The sequence below is a fragment of the Gavialis gangeticus genome, unplaced genomic scaffold (assembly GCF_001723915.1).
Source record: "Gavialis gangeticus isolate Ggan-Ray unplaced genomic scaffold, GavGan_comp1, whole genome shotgun sequence".
In the NCBI taxonomy this organism is placed as follows: domain Eukaryota; kingdom Metazoa; phylum Chordata; order Crocodylia; family Gavialidae; genus Gavialis; species Gavialis gangeticus.
This window is the reverse complement of record NW_017729022.1, coordinates 182,942,172-182,960,490: the sequence shown is the minus strand read 5'-3', so window position 1 is coordinate 182,960,490 and position 18,319 is coordinate 182,942,172. Positions and strand designations below refer to the sequence as shown.

The 18,319-nt window shown below is 41.9% G+C and overlaps 1 protein-coding gene across 1 annotated transcript; it reads right to left on the bottom strand.

The window, feature by feature from the left end:
• Positions 1–992: 992 nt before the first annotated feature.
• FAM161A (family with sequence similarity 161 member A) lies at positions 993–18,316 on the bottom strand (the record flags this gene model as incomplete). The annotated part of the gene is made up of 7 exons (XM_019515916.1): positions 993–3,056; positions 4,406–4,560; positions 6,086–6,185; positions 9,874–10,041; positions 10,439–11,626; positions 13,461–13,708; positions 18,257–18,316. Coding segments are annotated over 7 exons (2,259 nt in total), but the record flags the coding sequence as incomplete, so codon positions are not given.
• Between the last annotated feature and the right edge of the window lie 3 nt (positions 18,317–18,319).

Below are 18,319 nucleotides of genomic sequence, written 5' to 3'. Positions count from 1 at the left end.
TTTCAAAGCCAAGTCTAAAATAATAACACCTCTTATTGGTACAATGACTGCTTGTTGAAGAAATCTTTTGGCTGTGAGATCCATGAATATCATTGTGCTACTATTCTTAGTGGTATTCATTTTTCAGTCCACCTGCGAAGTTAGTTTCTCACAATGGCACAATTCCCACTACTGTTATTCTTTCTAATAAGATTAAAGAAACCCTTGCCCGTATCCAAAGCTGACCTATAGCAGACCCTTTGCACTATCTCACTAACATTTTTCCTACCACCATTTCCCAAAAGGTTTTTGACCCAAATTGATTTCACCCATGTCATCCCTTACATTTTTTTAATCTCTCACATCACTTGTGTGTGATGCTTATCTACCACCTTTGTGTTTACTTCTGTCATGAGCAACAGCTGCCTTTCACTACCCATGTTCCAATCACTGCTGCCATCCACCATTTCTCTTTCCTCTGTAATATCTGGTTTCATGTCCTGCCCTCTAATTCTAGTTCCTCTACTCTGTTGGACAAGCTTCTTGCATTGGCAGTCAAATATTTCCGTTATTTCTCACTCACCTTGTCCAGTATTTTTGCTGAATACATCTGAGCCTAGCCACTGTATCTTCCACCTGACTACTACCAATGTCAGTACCGTATAAGTACTTTTCCTTCATATATGTGTACAATTCCATATTGTACTGTTACTGAAATAGAAGTGAATGCAGTGTAAGTGCTATTTTGTATAAGTTACTTTCCAAGTGGCCCAATACAGTAAAAATTCATCAGCAGTCCATAGTAAGGAGTCGTTTACACACAAATTCCAAATTCACTGCGCATATATATTACCATTGCCACCTAACCTCACTGCTGACTCCATCATTAGCTGGGGGAGGATTGAAAACTAAAGAAAACTTGCTTCCAACTATGGAAGTGCGTAATAACTTAATTTTTAAATCCTAAACAACCAGATTTGAGTTTTGTGTCGGGGAGTTGCCTGACTATTATGTTATTAACACATACTTGTTTCTTTGTACAACATGGAAACAAACCTCTTTCTGGGGTATCTTTATTTAAGAAAGAAAACACTTAATCAGAATTCACACAGTGAAGAAGTTAACTTTTCAAATTGGAGCACACTGTGTCACAATTGCAGAGTTGATGTAAACATATGACAAATATTTGACTTGAATTCCAAATTTTAGCAAAAGTCTCCTGATATAGATCCAACCACTTGAAAAATGAGTTGGTCAATAGCATTGTATAACATGTTGGAAGAAAGGGAAATAAAATCATAGTACTTGATTGCAAAGACATCAAAAACTATTGTAAATTCAATGTGCTAACAAATACTTTGTTGGCTGGTTACTACAAACTTTTGCATTTATGTACTGCGTGGACATTTGCTCAGTCCTTTATTGAGCAGGCAAAACGTGATTTGATGTTCTTCAATAACTGTGTATTACTACATAGATAATTTTCCTTTTTCTACCCTTAATGTTGGCTATGATGATGATGACAAGGCAGTAGAGTAGGAAAGGGAACCAGAAAGCATTCTCTGAAATAAAGGTGGGGTGGGGTGAGGTGGGGTGGGGTGGGGCAGGGGGGCAGAAACATAATCTTCAGTAGCAGTCAGTGAAGAAAGTGGGAGGGGAACGTAGCAAGTATGCAAAGAGAAGCTATACTAAAAAACTTTTCATCAAAAATGAAAACAGCTACAGAAGTGAATTTTTGCACTAATATCAATTTTCCAATGTGCAGTGTCTCTTAATTGTCTAAATAAAGACTACAGTGTTCTTAATGTAATGTAATAATTTACATTGTAATTAATTATTTTATGTAATCTTGCAACAGTTCTTCAAAAAGATACAAATGATAATACAGAGAACACATCATTTTGAAACTATGATTAGACACTAACACAATCTACAGTGTAAAAAAAATGAAGTTCTGCTTCAGAATGTTATGATATGACTTTGTTCCCTGAACCCACTCTTCCTTTAGCATTAGAAATACCTGCAGGAGTGTAAGTGGAGGAACCCGACATGTTCTAATTGTATTTTAATCCCTATTTTAGAATCAAATGGGGCACTATACATAAATATTCCTTGCAATATAATTTAGCTATTGGAAACAGTTACAAGGAAATACAGTTGCACAGAAGATTGTTGCTGGCAGTCGGCTTTCCACAAGACCTTCCAATAATAAGGGAGTCACATACATGGAATTCCACTGGTTAAAATTGAGACTGTTCCAAAAATATGGAAGTAAGAAGCAATGTTGCTTTAAAATCTTGGCTTAGGAATGAAAAAAAATTATCTGATGCATGAGCTCCTCCTTATTTTGCCAGTATCAAGGCAGAGCTAGAAATGTGAAGACCCAAAGCAGTAATCAACAGGAACACAAGAAATTCAATAGTATTAAAGCATGGATAGTGTTTCTTATGAACCAAGGTGCACTCGTACTCTCCAAGTCTAGAACAAATCACACTAAAACAACTGTATCCACTGAATGGAAATTAATTAGTTCTTTCTCACTAGAACAAAATCCTTATTCTTCAGCACCCTAGAGTATTATAATTTCAAATTCACGCAAGTCCCCAACATACACAATTCAAAATGTCCCTATTACAGAGTTAGGTTTTTCTTTGGCATATCTTCCACTGTCAGCAATGAAATGTGTTTTGAACGCTAGGCTTGAAGTAATAGGAGGCAGACAGACCTCCTTTTCTTTTCAGTCAGCTTCACTGTCACTAGGTTTTTCTTCTGAACCACATTCTTCATACTTTTCATCCTCATATTCGAGAGCATCATGATCAGACAAAGTGCTTGCCACTTCTACCGCCTCCTCTTGCTCCTCCTCCTCAGATTGGTGGGATTGATGGCTTGCCTCCTCTTCCTCTTCCCCATCACAGAACTGATGAGATTGACAGCTTGCTTTCTCTTCCTCTTCTTCACAGGATTGGTCAGATTGATGTCTTGCTGCTGCCTCTTCCTCACAGGATTGGTCAGACTGTGGGCTGGCTTCCTCCTCCTTACAGGATTCTCTTTCTTGTATTTTATCCTCATTAAGACTATAAAGAAACAGAGTTGCATGTACTGATCTTTTGTGGGAGATTTTTTTTTAAATTGGTGTTTAAAAGAATAAAATTCTAATGTACGCTGGCCCAAATCCTGGTAGTCAAGGCCAACCACAGAGTTGTCTCTACAGGGCTAGGAGGACTTGCGTTTAAGGTGAAGGAAGCTATTTCCTTTATAATGATTACATTAGCCTCCCGAGTTGCGTGTGCTTACTCTGCGAGAAGTAAAGTTACATAAATCTCCAGAGTGGCACCCCTCCATTGCTCCCCTTGTCTGGCCAGTGGTAATGCAGAACACCCTCTGTAACCTGTGCACTATGTAAACTCTCCAGTGCACTTTCCCAAATCCTGGCAAAAGCTGTTCAGTGTGGCATGAAATTCTTTTTAATACCAAATATTCAAATGAACACTTCTCAAAGGGTTCCCCCCCACCAAATAATAAGATTTTATAAGAACAAAACTCATTAGCAATCTGCTAGGATTTCTGATTAAAATAGGAGTGTCCAGCATCAAACCCATGGAAATGGCTTATCTGGCCTGGAAGACCCACCTCCAGATCTTGCCTGCAGGGCTGGAAATTCAGCAGTGGCATGAGGGATAGCTGTGTTAACCCTGCAGCTGCTAAAGCCACCGTCTTGGTAGGGCCAATGCCTGGGAGATTAACATTGCTCTCACTTGCCCCATCACTGAATTCCTGGTTTGGGATCCCTGTTGGAGACAATTCTGTGATGGTGGCATTAAGGTGATGGATACTGGCCTCACCAACAGAGCAGCTTTGTCAGTCACAGGGGTTAATACTGCTGTCACTTGACATCCCCTTGCCGCCCCACCAAACTTCCAGGTCAAGATCCTGCTGGGGACAGTTCAGCAGTGGGGCATGCGGTGGCAGCAGTTGGAACGCTCATGACTGCCACAGTCATTGTGTCAGTGAGGCCAACACCTAAGACAAGTTATTGCTGTTGCCCTCTTGCCCTACTGCTGGAGGTGCGTTATCTAGCTTGTAAGAAGCCCTGTGGAGCTAGAGCCAGACCACAGAGCCAAGAATTTGACATCCTTGGATTAAAAGATCAGAAATCAAAATGTAGTGTTTTTTTCATGCAAGTTACATATCCAGTAGTCAAATAAATATAAGGACCCTGAATAATGAACATACTCTATAAGCACCTCATTTTAACTGGCTTTCATGAATTAAAGATTTTGTACAAATGCTAAAAGAAGAACTAAATGCAACCAAATAGTCCCCTGAAAAGTACAAATACTTTTGTCTTCTCAAAATATTTAAAAGCAGAACTTGTTATTGCTGACTGTAATAATATACACAAAACAATATGCCAGTTAATTACCTTTCTCTGTCTTCTGTATATCTTTTAAAGTTTTCATCACTGGAATGGTACAGAAGCTTAGGAGTCTGACCCTTCTTTGAAATAAAGTCTTCGCTCAACCCAAGTTCTTTCAGTATATCTGAGTAATGTTTTTCTGCTGCTATTCTGGCATTTTTCTATAAACATAAAAAAGCAGTAAAACATTTTCATTATTAAGTGTAAGATTATAATGCTTTACTTATGGTACGTGGAATCTTACTCTATCAGTAACCCTATCAAATTCAAAGTGGTTTATTCCCCAAAGGGCAATATTAATCCATTTCTTTTGTAGTGCTTTGGGAACATACACAGACCTGCTACTGAAAACTAGCTTCTCCTATGGAAAAGATGCAAAAGTTGAGTAGGATGAAACTGTCACCATTAATCCTTCAAGCACAGATAGTCCAGAGAACTCACCTAGACAGTTGAGGTAATATGTAGCGGCTCCCTCTATGCAGATTTTTGACCCAGTAAAATGTGTGTTGTGCGTGGGCCCACAGACTCAACATGACTACATCTGTTTCTGTCTCCATTTAAGCACAAAACTAGGCATCATAGCAGTCTGGAACAGCGCAGTCTTCCAACAAGGACTCTGCTGCCTAAACTTCTGCAGTAAAAACTATTTCTCCTTCATTTGGAGTTATTTACACCATCACAAGAGCCAGGGATGAAGAGTTTGTTTGGACCTTACTAACAAAGATATACATAGAGAAAGCTCTGTAACATTATATTGTCATGGGGCAGCAGTGTGAACAGCACCATTATATTGCCAAAAACAAGGTGTTCAGAAGAACTTACACACCCTTGGACAAGGAACAGAGCAAAATCATTAGCCATTTTCAAATGGGTTAATTTGGATTAATTCCAAATGGATTTAATTCCATTTGCACAGTAGAGGTTTGAGTACCAGTAGCTCAAATCCTTGTATGCTTTAGGACAGGGGTGTCCAACCTTTTTGAATGTGGGGCTGTATCATGAACTTTTTATCACCCAGTGGGCCGGTGAGCCATATTCAAAGACCTCGCAAGAAGTGGTATCACATCACACCTCCCCCTCTCCCCGCAAATGAAAGTACAGTGTTTACTTTCATTTCCCATCGCAGCATCTTGGGCCTCAGAAAACAGCTTGGAGGGCCGCATAGCAGCCCGTGGGCCGTATGTTGGACAAGCCTGCTTTAGGATGAAAAACACTCTGTTGTGGTAGATTTTGTTTGTATGTAAAATGTAAACTGGAAAAAATACCTATGAATTTACTTGTATAAATGGAAAACGTCACCCCCCATAAACAAACAGTCTCAGCACAAGTGTGCAGATTAAATATGTTGCATATTAGGTGTTTGTGGGAGAAAAAATGAATTCTTAATTACAGTGCAAGTACACTGCACTTCCTTCTCCCCCGTATAGGGAACACAGCAATCAGCCAGCCAAAACTGGTGTCAGAGAACGACTGTGCTAAACCATCAGTGATGGTAATAAATGGGGAAAGGACATATGGAGACAAACAAAACTGAATAGTGCCATGGACAGGTGAGAAGAGAAATCATGTACTTCCTTCCAAAACTGTTTTCAAGCATCCTCTAAAAATATTTAAGATTGATACTGTCCCTAAGAGGCAATATTTGCAGACAAGTTTAATTAAGGAGTGAGAGTGAGCTAAGGTAACCTGAGTCACTCTTTCCAAAAGCAGTGGCCTCTGGTTTACTCTTTCTTCCATTTCTTCCATCTCCTGCAGATACTCTTGCATTCTTTGCTTCTCATGCGTCCTAATATTAGCAAAGAATAACATTAAGTTACATTGATTTATTTAGTTATTATTTTATTTAAAAATGAGTACCAAGTAGCACTACAAAGTAGCATCATAAAGACCAGTCTGTCTAGAAACGCAACTTTCTAAAGCATGGGTGTCAAATATCTGGCCCACAGGCTGGATCCAGTCCCCTGGGTCTCAAGTGGCCTTGGGTCTCAAGTGGTGACGTGTATCCACAAGCCACATATGCAGAGTGCACCAGACCAGGGCAGATGCCACATGCAGTAGAAGTCCCATAGCAGGCACCATATATGGTACGGTTCTGACCTGCCAGAGAAGATGCTGCACCTTGCATGTGGGGACAGGGATCTGTGGGCTCCTGGCATGCTGGATTCAGCACTTCTTCTGGCTGGTCTGGGACTTCACTGCCTGCTCCAGCCAGTTCAGAACCTACACACAATCTGCTTCTCAGGCTGGGCAGAGCATGCTCCAAATGCTGGATCAAGGGGTGGGGGTAGGAAGAAAGGGGAGGGAAAAAGAGTCTGTTCCAGTCTGGGCTGAGGGGCTGTCCCCATGCCATTTATCCAGCTTGTGGACAGAACCTACCCCACACTCTTGTGGAGCCAGATGAGTTTGTCACCCCTGTCCTAAGGTAGCTGAAAGCTACAGTGTTTATGTCAAACTGGACATTGTGATGGTCTTTGTATTTTTTTTAAGTAACATGCTCTATCTTGACGGTAATTCTATGTAATTATTTTTCTAAGCCAAATTAAAACAAGAAGCATTTGGAAGGGATGGTGAAGTTCTATTATGCTACAAAAGAACAGTACTGTACTTCAATATAAGTGTTAATTATGAAACAAACTGATTCCTTTTTAGTCTTAACAATTTGTCCTTTAAAAAAAAGTGTTGATGCCCTCCTTATTTCATTTTATTCATTGTAGTTGAAGAACAAGTGTTACTTTTGATTTTCTGATGAAATTCAAGCTAGAAAAAGGCCCGTCACAGACAGATACAGCTGATGCTACAACTGCATAGCCACAAATCAGCACCATCAAACCTCCCCAGGCAGCAATTGCAAAGGGCTTATTCTTGACAGAGCTTAGTCATGGTGGCCAGCAGGCAGTCTTACATGAAGGTCAAAACAAGTACTGTGTTAATTCTGTGGTTTCCCTCATTCCTCATCAGTGGAGTTACATTGCTGGTGGTTTATAAATTATCAAAGTTTGCTATTATGGATTCTGGTGGCAGGCTCTGCAGCATTTCAGTAGATTTACTTTTTAAAACCAGAGCCTAGGAGAAGCCATGTTCAGAGAAAGGAGGTGCCCTCTTTTAAAAGAAAAAAAGTGAGAAGCTTTAATACTTTGGCTCCTGAGTTGTTAAATAGCCTCACTGTTGCTCCCTTGAACTTCACGGCCCAAGAAACTGTCCAGCATCACTATGCTCTGATTTATTTCTCTCCCTTACAGACAAGTCTTTAGACACCTTAATTCTGGCCTTTATTCTGGATACTGTTTCTCACTATCAATACATTAAATTAATTTGGAAGCAACTCTTGGTAACTACATTATATTTCATGATGTGGTTGTCATATTAAGCTTCTCTCATGGTTAGTCACTAGTATAACATTCACTTCATTTCCTTTGCGTTGCCCACCTTTTTTATTATTATGTCTCAGACTAGTAATTCTTATTCATGCTGTTCCTCTCCAAAGGTATTTCACATGTTATTTTTAAAGTATTTGACCTGTTGTATAACTAAAGAACTGTTAGTCCCCCATCTCCTCTATGTTATATGACTACTTAAGATGGAAGGCACTACAGAAGTGCAAGGATCTCAAAACACCTTATAAACATTAACTCATTCACCTGCCTTGGAAAAACAAAAAGTTAGTTGTGTTAAAATAATAAATCACAACCTGTATTAGCCACAGACCCAAGATCTTGCCGTTCTCCTGTATCCTAATCATATAAAGTGAGTAAAGTGCATTTTATAAGAACTTTATCCCACCTGTATTCTTCTTCACACACAATTTTTTAAAAATGAGACTTTAGCTTTATTACATAAAGGAACCTATTTGTTTTCTTTTTCTCTTTTTTTAAAATTTAATTTTACTTCATATTTTGTCCAGGTATCTTGAATTTTCTGGTTGCTTCTATTTTGATTTCCAAACCAAATCTAAGGAGAGCAGGAAGTGAGTCAGTAGTGCGAGTGGTAGATGAGTCCACAGCTTAACAGAGGAGTGGGCAAAATACTGTCTGGCCTGTGGCAGGTCCCTGAGTCCTGCCTTGCCCCTTGCTGATGCTGGGCCATTCTCATTGCCACCAGTCAGACCCTGCGCCAGGGCAGCCCTACAGCTCCTTCCTTCTGCCACTGCTGGTGCCACCAGCGCCGCCTCTGGGCCACCTGAGGCCCTGTGCCCAGCAGCAGTGGCAAATAGGAGCCACAGGGCAGCCCTGGCATGGGCTCCAGGTGCCAGCTGTGACAAGCCCAGGCAATGGTAAGGGGGAGGCAGCTGTGCCCACTGCCAGGTCCTGTTTTGTTCCCTGCACACCCAGCAGGAGCTTCTGCCTAGCTGCCATCACTGTTACTCATCATTGCTGGGATGGGTGGGTCCAGACCAGGTGCTCCAAGGACCCCAACATCCTGCATGGTGGGGTAGGGCTGGGCATTCAGCCTGGGACTAGGCAGAAGCTGCTGCTGGGTGCTGGGAAAAAGTGAGACCTGGCAGCAGGCACAGTTGCCTCCTCCTCACTGCTGCTAGGTGGGCCTTTTTGCTGTGGCTGCCCAGAGCCTGTGCCAAGGCTTACCTGTGGCTCCTCCCTGCTGGGCATGGGTGCCCAGGGCTGCCTGGAGGCAGCACTGATTGTGACGGCAGCAGTGGCAAGGAGAGCCCCAGTCTGGGCTCTGGCTGACTGCAGCAAGAAGGCCCTGGCAGCAGTAAGGGGGGAGGCAGCTATGGCTGCTACCAGGTCCCACTTGGTGCGCAGCAGCAGCTCCTGTCCAGCCGCCATCTCTGCACCTGGTCTGCTGCTGCTGAAGCCAGGCAGGAGCTCCAGCCCCTCTTTGGGTTAGAAAGGTGGCCTGGAGGAAGCCCCGCATGAAGCTGCTGCCTGCTGGCTCCCACACCAGCTACCCACCCACCAGCAACCCTGTCCCACATAGGGAGGTTTGGTGAGCTGTTGCAGGGGGGAGGGAAGGGGGTGCTGACCCACCCTGCAACAGCTCCCCAGTACTCCCTGTGTGGCCTGTGAGCCCAAATATTTGTCCAACTCTGGCTTAACAGGAGGCTGATGGGGCTCAGGGATTACATTTAGCAGGGTGACAGCATCCAGACAAATTAAAGAGTGGAATTAAAGATGCCACTGTGCTTGTTATATAGGAATTTATATTTTTACTAGTGCACACCAAGTTCTATCTTCAGCTCATATGCAGGTTTAAATACAAGAAGTATTTGTGGTACAGTAATTGAAAGGGGAGAAACAACACATACATCTGCGATTATCATAATGGACACCAGTTTCTCAGTTTCTGATTAAATACGTAACTTATTTGTTCATACTCCTTTCTGTCTACATTTTTGTGCACTGCATTTGTCATTTGCATGAATCAGCACATTAACTGTATCATTCTGCTACTGCACTGTACATTAAACATTCAGCTTCTATCTAGAAGTTCAGGATTTGGGGAATATGATAGAATACCTGTAGGTTTTTAATTTGGATTTAAATATCTGAGCTAGGCTTTGATGTGGGTCATTGGCTTCAGCTCGAATTGTTACAAGTTTCTGCAGTTTTTTCACTCTTTGTTTCTGCTTTGCTTTGCTCTTTTTTTGCTCTTCTTCCAGCTTTCTCTTTTCCTCAAGTGAATTCCTGAGTGAAAAAATAAACTAAGGCTGAATTAGTTTTAATCTAGGGAGAATTTCAGGAGGGATCTGGCAAGGGTAAATCCAGGAAGAAGTGCAGGGAGGAAACAAGGGTGAAATGAGCCAAAGTTAATAATTATGCTTCACTTGAGGAGTGAAAGCATATACTGGAAAATAATGGACAACTTGTTCTTTTATGCAAATGTGGGGAAAAGAAAAGCTAGTTCTGTACCTAAAAGATATCATTAAAATGAAGAGAGTAGTTGTAGTTCTATATTTCTATTGTAGTTCTATATTTCTCACTACACTGGAAAAACTAATTGGTGGTCTAAACAACTAGTCTACTTTCTCAAGGATTTATGAAGTATCTTGAACCATATGTAATATGTAATTGAATCTTTCACCTTATAGCTTGGACTCGTCTTTTTGTAGATTCTGTGATTCTTGGAGATTTAGATTCCTCGCATCCCAGGAGATGTGAATTTGCACTTGAACACCTCCTATGAGGTTTACATCTTGGAGAGGTATATGGCCAGCGTGTTTCTTTTAACTTTTCTTCATCTGTTTGAATATCCTTCAGAATCTTCCCTTTATTGGATGGAATGTGGGGAGTGTGAAGATTGAAAGGCTCACAGACTGTGATGTGTTTCACGTGTTTCTGCTGAAGGAGCTGCTTTTGGAATTTTTGGTGTAGCGTTTCAAAACTGGGAACCTTAGGTTTGATTCTTGGTTTATGCACTAGTTCTTTCTGTTCAGTGCGTTTCTGTTTCCTTTGCGTATTGTCAGCTTTATCAGCCAACCTGCTGTTGGGAAGGGATGAATTACGCAGCAGCTCTTCTGCTCTCATTCGAATTCTAATTTCTCTATAGAGCTCCTCCTCTTTTAACTTGTCATTAACATCCGGACTGTAAACTGATTTAGGAACAGGTTTTGCTTTGAAAAACTCTGTTTTCTTCTCAGGTAAAGAAAGGTCTTTTAATTGCATTTTTCTAATTTCTTTCCTTTGCTCCTCCCTCTCAATAAACTTAAATGGTCTTTGATAAGCCAAAAGAATATTTCTGCTTCTTTCTTTCACAGACTTCCTGCGTTCTTCATTCTGTTCCATGATTTCTTGGTAGAGTGGAAGAAAGACTGAAGCTGGTACAGGGTTGGCCCGAAATTTCTTTTGACATTCTGCTTCCTCCTCTAGTTGTTTCTTCAATAAGTTATTTTCCATTTCAATCTGTGACTTTGATTTAACATTTTGCTGTTTTTTCCTAGCTTCTCTAATAGTCATCTGAAAAGGCTTAGGCACAGTGATCTGGGGTGACCACTCTTTCCGTTTCTGTCTCCTTGTTTTGAAGCCCAATGAATCTGATAAGCTATGTTTGGTTTGAGCGATATAATCTTCTACAGAGAACCCATCCCACATTTTTTCAATCTGCTCCTTAGCAAATCTCAGTGATCCAGTTTCACTACTATTTTCTTCTTCCAACTCTAATTCCTCGTCATATTCACCAGATGAACTTGAACTGAAAGGATTATTTATATCGGGCTCAGAAAAAGATCTATGCAAATTCAGAGGGTGAAATGAGCTCTTTTCCCAAGTTGATCTTAAAGGAAAACAAATAGTTATGAACGAACAAATTTAATCTTCAGGAAGAAGTCCATAATAAATAATCAGGTCACTGTTCTCCGTCTCCATGTTCTCAAGGCATTTTAGCAAAGGTGATAGGCAGCATTATTCACATTTGGTAAAGGGGGGAAGGAATTGTCTGTGCAGTGGCAGGCACTATCGGGCCTTCACCCCATTGAGACACTTTATCACTACTGCAGTGTAACTATTAAAATAAATGCCAGCTTTATGTTCAGCAATACTAACTAGATGCATCTTGTCAATTCAGATATTATTTCACTTCAAGAGAACTTACAGTTAAGAACTTACTAGTTAAGATTACTAGCAATACCCCAGCCAGCCAACCAATGGGATGTTTTATTACAAAATTTGGGGTCTCTATCCAAAAAAATTGAAAAAGGTTAAATCCACTTTACATCAATATTTTTTTCTTGCAAGTGACAAAAGACATGGTTCTGGAAGCAGGTTAGGGAAAAGTGTTTTAGCTTAGCATTAGTAGTCCTACTAAAATTTTTAACAAAGGAACATGAAACTTTTATTGCTGTCTATAGGTCCATATACATTTAATTCTCAAATATACAGTAAAATTAGGATACTTTGTGGGTTGAGGTTCCTTAACCCTCTACAAAAAGGAATATTTGGGAACTAGCTGAGGGTTTGCAGAGCGGCATTAAACAGCCACACAAAACCGCTGAGGAACTTCCACTCTTGGCTGAAGCTATTTTGTTTAAAGCAGGGGTTCCCAGCCCCCAGGCTCCAGCCTGGTATTGGGCCACAAAGGGTTGGCTGCTGGACCAGAAGTCTGGAAGTGACTGGCATACTAGCTGCCCATAGTTGGCTGCCTGCCTGCAGTATGCCAGTCACTGCTGGTCTATGGTCACTTCCGGTCTATGGTTTGCCAGTCGGCAGCATAAAAAGGTTGGGAACCCTGGTTTAAAGGGCACCACTTCTCTAACTAGCTGCATAAGACTGCTGAGGAGATCTTATTGATCAGAAAAGCAGTATCCTTTAAAGCAAAAGCTTTAGCAATTAGCTGAGCAGTGTATCTTTAATTCAGCAACCCACTGCAAACTAAGCAGGTAGCTGACCACCTGGATGCAGATGATCTGGGTTCTGCCCCACTCCCTCCCTCACTGTGGGGGCCTTGATCTGCTCCCCACATCTCTTTCCCTCCACAGACTTATCTGCAGGGCACTGTTCTCCATGCTGCCCAGCTGCATTCCTGGCCATGTGCATGCTGCAGCTGCATGCATGCATGTGGCATTTCGGGCCCTGGCCAGAAGGCACATTATATTTATTGGTATGTTATTGGCCACGCTGGCCAAAAAAAGCCGATAGGCGATAATGTTAATTTTCCTTTTATTGCTGCCGATCTGATATGGCACAGATATATTGGTGCACGTCTAATAAGAATCTCATAGGAAACTCACTATATGGACTTTGGGTGAATTAGTTCATCTTTAATGTCTCATCTGTAAGACAGGAATGACACCTGCCCCACACAAGGCTTACTTAAAACCTGAAAAATGTTTTGAAACCTGAATGGCGTTCTCTTACTTTTGTATCGTAGCCTCAAGAGTCACTGGTGTGTTACTTTACAGAGATAGTAACAATGGAGGCTAAGAGTATTCAGCACCTTTGAAAATTAGGTCATTAGCTTCTCTGTGTATTGGTATTCACACACAAAGACTGGGGATAGTAATACTACCCTATTTCAAAAGCACTGTATTTATTTATACTAACATTTGCAAAGTGTTTTGAGAACCACAGACAAAAGGTACTGCAGAACTGGAGATAATTATTAAATTTACCTGTGACAGATGCTGGGAAGAGCATCTGTATTGCCCAGTGGGTGTACTCCTTTCACATGCAACTTATGCCGATACATGACTTCCAGTTTTGCCATAGTCTCCAAGTGGGCCTTCTTCAGTTCCTCCAGCTTCAAATAATACTCCTGATTGGAACGAGACATTTTGGGAAAATCTATCCAGTCCTCGCAATCCGTGTTCAGTGAGGAGTTTAGCTCTTTCTCAGGATCTGGGTACAAGTCAAAGCCATCCTAGGAAAATACCATATATGTTTTTCTTCTAACAATTAGAATAAAGAGTTAGTGACCTGCCAGTAATTGTTAAAATAATGTGTGCTGTATTACTTAGCAGGCCTGTTATCCATTTCCTGAAATAATGAACACTTTTGCACCAACATAACCTCCCATTGCTACACTTGCAGAATTATATGCCAGGTGGTATGAAGCAGTATCCTGAGACAGATGCGACTGACATTCAGTAATTTTACAGAGCCTCTCCATCTTTCCTTTTCCCTCAAAAATATAACCATAACCTACAGCAATCTGTTAAACAGAATGTCTTGTTAAAGTTTGTCTGTACAAAACAAAACAAAAACAATAAACAACAGCATTCTTCTAAGTTGGAGAAGTGACTAAACTAGTGGTGCTCAAACTCTCCACCCCAGCGGGCCAGTTAATGGTGCAAGGCCAGTCCATGGGCTGGATCCCACATGTGGTTGGCATGCAGGGTCACTCCATAGGTGTGAATTGGTGTGCCACCGCAACCCTGCACACCAGATGCAGCCATGGAGTGACCACATGCTGGTGCAATGTGGTGCATGAGGCCATGTCATCCAGAGTGCAGTGCTTCCCATGGGTCTGGAAATTTGGCAGCAAGGGAGTAGTGGCAGTGTTAACTGTCATGGCTATGGGGGCAATAAACACTGCTACCACTACCTCCACTGCCAAATTTCCAGACCCATGAAGAACCCTACAGACCAGATGACATGGTTATGTAGGCTGAAGATTGAGCACCACCAGACTAAACAATTTTGGGAAACAAAGTTCATTCTGTTTCTCTGGCAAGCTCAGAAAAGGCTCATGTATTTCAGACAGATCTGGGTAAAGGCCTAACATAAAAAAAGGGTATATAGTCACCATTAAAATTCTTACAATAGCTTTTGATAGGTTATTCCTGTTTTATTTTCTGAACTAAATAATTAAGCAAAAGAAAATACATACAGGTTTTAATATCAGAACTCCTACGATCACACTGTTGCTGTACTTGCAACATTTCTGCAAGTTATATGGCTATATTTTTTCTGTGTATGTGAAGAATTTTGCCTTTACATCAAAGAAGTTTGTGCAATATTACAACTTGTGCAATTTTTATGTAACTATTTTTATAAACACAAACTTATTTGATGGAAGTATACATGGAAAGACCTAGAAAAATAATTTTAAAAATTACTTCCTATTGCCCAAGCATTGGAAATAAGCTGGTATCTTGTGTGGAAAAGTAGAAATCCCTGTGGCTGATAATGCCACGATAAATGCTGCGTGCGTGTACACGGTTGCAGCATGCACGCAGCCAGCCTGGCAGCTTGGAGAGCAGCATCCAGCTGGTAAATCTGTTGGTGGGAAGGGGCAGAGGGAGGGGTAAATCAAGGCCCCCCACAGTGAAGGAGGAGGGAAGCTGGGGCTGGGGCAGTTGCTGCCCAGCTGGGGCAGGGCATGGGATTGAGCCACGAGCGGCTGGTCTGAGGAGCATGGATCCCACCACTGCATGCACCCCCATGGGAGCCATGGGTTGGGGGGTGCGTGCAGTGGTGGGATCCATGCCCCCAGTCTGTGTGTGGGACGAGGGCAGGCTGCCACTGTGGGCTGGAGTCAGGGGCAGTACTGGCCTCTTCCTGGTGGAGGGGTTGGGCCAGGGCTGCGTTCTAGGTGGGCATTAATAATTGGCTATTGGTATCGGCTCAAAAAAATCACACCTACTCTTTAAGGTTTTAGGAAGTTAGAAAATACATATTATGAAAACAGGTTATTCTAGATTTTTTTAAAGAGCTGTCCTTAAATAATTTTAACATAACGTATTTTAAGGTGATATAACTAGTTTGTTTGGGGATTTTTTAATCTATGATATTAGGATAAAAGTTTGCTTTGTAGAGAACTTCAGAGTTCTATCATAACTGCTGTGTATTTTTAATACACTCCTAAATTTTAACAGAAAATTCTTGTTTTGAATATACTTTCAGTTAAGTTTTCATTCCATTATTCTCCAAGTCAAGCATCATACAGTAGAGAGGGCATGGCACAACATGAATCTAGTTGTAGGATCACAAAGACATGAAACAGTAACAAATCTCAATTAGAGTGCACCCATGAAGGGCCAAATTTAACTAATTAATATATCTTGGTATACACCTTGAATTTCTTTTGACCTTGTATATATAAATAAATCCATATAGGAAGATCCTGTTCTTTTCTCTTGAATTGGGCATCAACTAAATCCACTCTTCAGACACTTGTGTGTAGAAAGCTCATTAAGAGATTTGTGAGGGGACAAGTGATGCAGAACTACCATCTGTTTTCTAAATAAAGACGACAGCATGCTGTGTGTGTATGGGTACTACTACATTATTTGTCACTCAGATTTTACAAATGCTCTTTTCAAAGTCTGTATTTATTCTAAATATAAAAGTTATTCACCAACTCATAGCAATGCCCATAACTTAGCCAAAATTAACTAAATTCATGCTAACCTGTACTTTCATAGGTGAATTTGGAGCCACCCCTTGATTCAGTCTCTTGGGAGTTTCTGGGGTAGGGCTCCTCTGAATGGGACTACTAGTGATGCATTTTGCCTAGGGAATTTAGAAACCATGAACAAGATCTCCTTACCACTTGCTGCAGTTACAGAAACATTGAGGGCACTTGTTTTAAGCACATTGACAAACTGTGTGGACACCACCAACTATATAAAAACCTTTCTTGATCAGCACATTGTGTTATGAGGATTTCTTAAAACAAAATCAAAATGATAAAATTATATTTTATATATTATCCCCTACCCCCCCATGAATGCTTTTCAGAAAAATAGGTGTTAGGCTTGAAGATCATTTAGCTGAGCTTCCATCGTATTGCGTATCTCTGCAGCAACAATTTGTCCTACTTCCCAGAAATCTCTCCGTTTTTTCCAAGTCTTCTTGGCTTTTCACCATAACACATTTCACACTTCCCTTTCTCTCATGCTCATGATTTCCCTGATTATCAGGAAAGTTATCTAGCTTTGCTGCTGCTTGATGACAGTTGTAACATTAATCTCTGACCTCTCCTCTATTTCTCTACTCCTCTCTCTCCCTCCCTTCCTGCCTTTCATTTTTAAATATTCAGATCACTTTCTCTGTTTTATACACTGCTCTGTGCACATCTTTTCACAGGATCTGATGAAATGAGCTTGGACTCAGGAAAAGTTATGCTACATATACATATATATACGTTTGTGTATATGGGTATATACTTATCTGCACATATATGTGTGCATGTGTGTGCGCACGTGTTACCTAGAGAGGTGGTGGAATCTCCATCCTTGGAGGTTTCTAAGGCCTGGCTTGACAAAGCTCTGGCTGGAATGATCTAGTTGGGGCTGGTCCTATTTTAACAGGGGTTGGACTAGCTGACCTCCTGAGGTCCTTTCCAACCCTTATTTTCTATGATTTTATGTTCAGCTTAAGGAAAAGGTGCTTAAGAGGGAACATCATAGCAGTTTACAAATTCTTGAAAAGTTGCCATAAAGAAGAGGGCAAACACTTTATATCTGTAGCTGCAGAGAGAAGGACATGGACATGGACCAGTGGCTTGAAGTTGCAGGAAAGATGGTTTAGATTGGATATCAGGAAAAACTTCTTCATCATTACAATAGTGAGGCAGTAGAATAGATGGCCTAGGGAAGCCATCGCTGGAGGGGTTCAAAAAGATGCTGGACAGCCCTGGTTGGAGATGATGTAGGCACAGACTATGTACTATGGGTATTTCCCATGCTTCTGGGCTTTGCTGCTTGCAGCAAGGGGATGGGAAGGAATTATGGCCTCCCCACCCCCTGTTTCTGCTACATACTGGGGCTTTATTTTTTAAGTTTTCCTTAAAAGCACTGGGTGTTGGCTGCAGCCACAGGTGGGATTGCAACTGGGATCTGCCAGTGTTCCTGCTGAGACTTAAACCCAGACATTCCTAGCTAGTGGGTGTTGCCCATCTGCACAGGGTCAAACCAATCGCTGTATTTGGGACCAGGAAGAAATTGTACCCCGTGCACAGATCGGTGTGGGCTGGGGCTGGGGTTCCTCTTAAGTGGGGGCAAGGCCCTCTACCTGGCATCTCTTGAGTTATAGTGAAAGCCTTTAACAGAAGCAGGGCATTAGCTACTGTGAGGGCTACGATTATGGATAGCGTAGGATGGTTTGGCTAGGGATGATCCTGTCTCAGGGCAGGGGGTGGGACTAGGTGACCTCTGGAGGTGTTTCCTGGCCTGACTTCTCTATAGGGGTGTGTGTGTGTGCGCGCGCGCACATGCCTGCACACACACACACACACACACACACACACATACACACACACAAGATACGTACACACGTGTATATGTGTGTACGTACATACATACACATCTGTACACGTGTATATGTGCGCCCACGTGTACTGCAGCAGCAATGATTTGGCCTGTGAGGTGCAAGTCTAGGCTGCCCCCGGGTTGGCAGGCCCGGTCCCTACCCCCGCCCCGGCACGTGGCCGGTTAAAGCGCCCCCCGCGGGCGCGGGGCGGTACCTGCTCCTCGGCGGCGGCCGGGCCCTGCTGCCGCTCGTAGAGCGCGGCCGGCGCGCGGGTGCG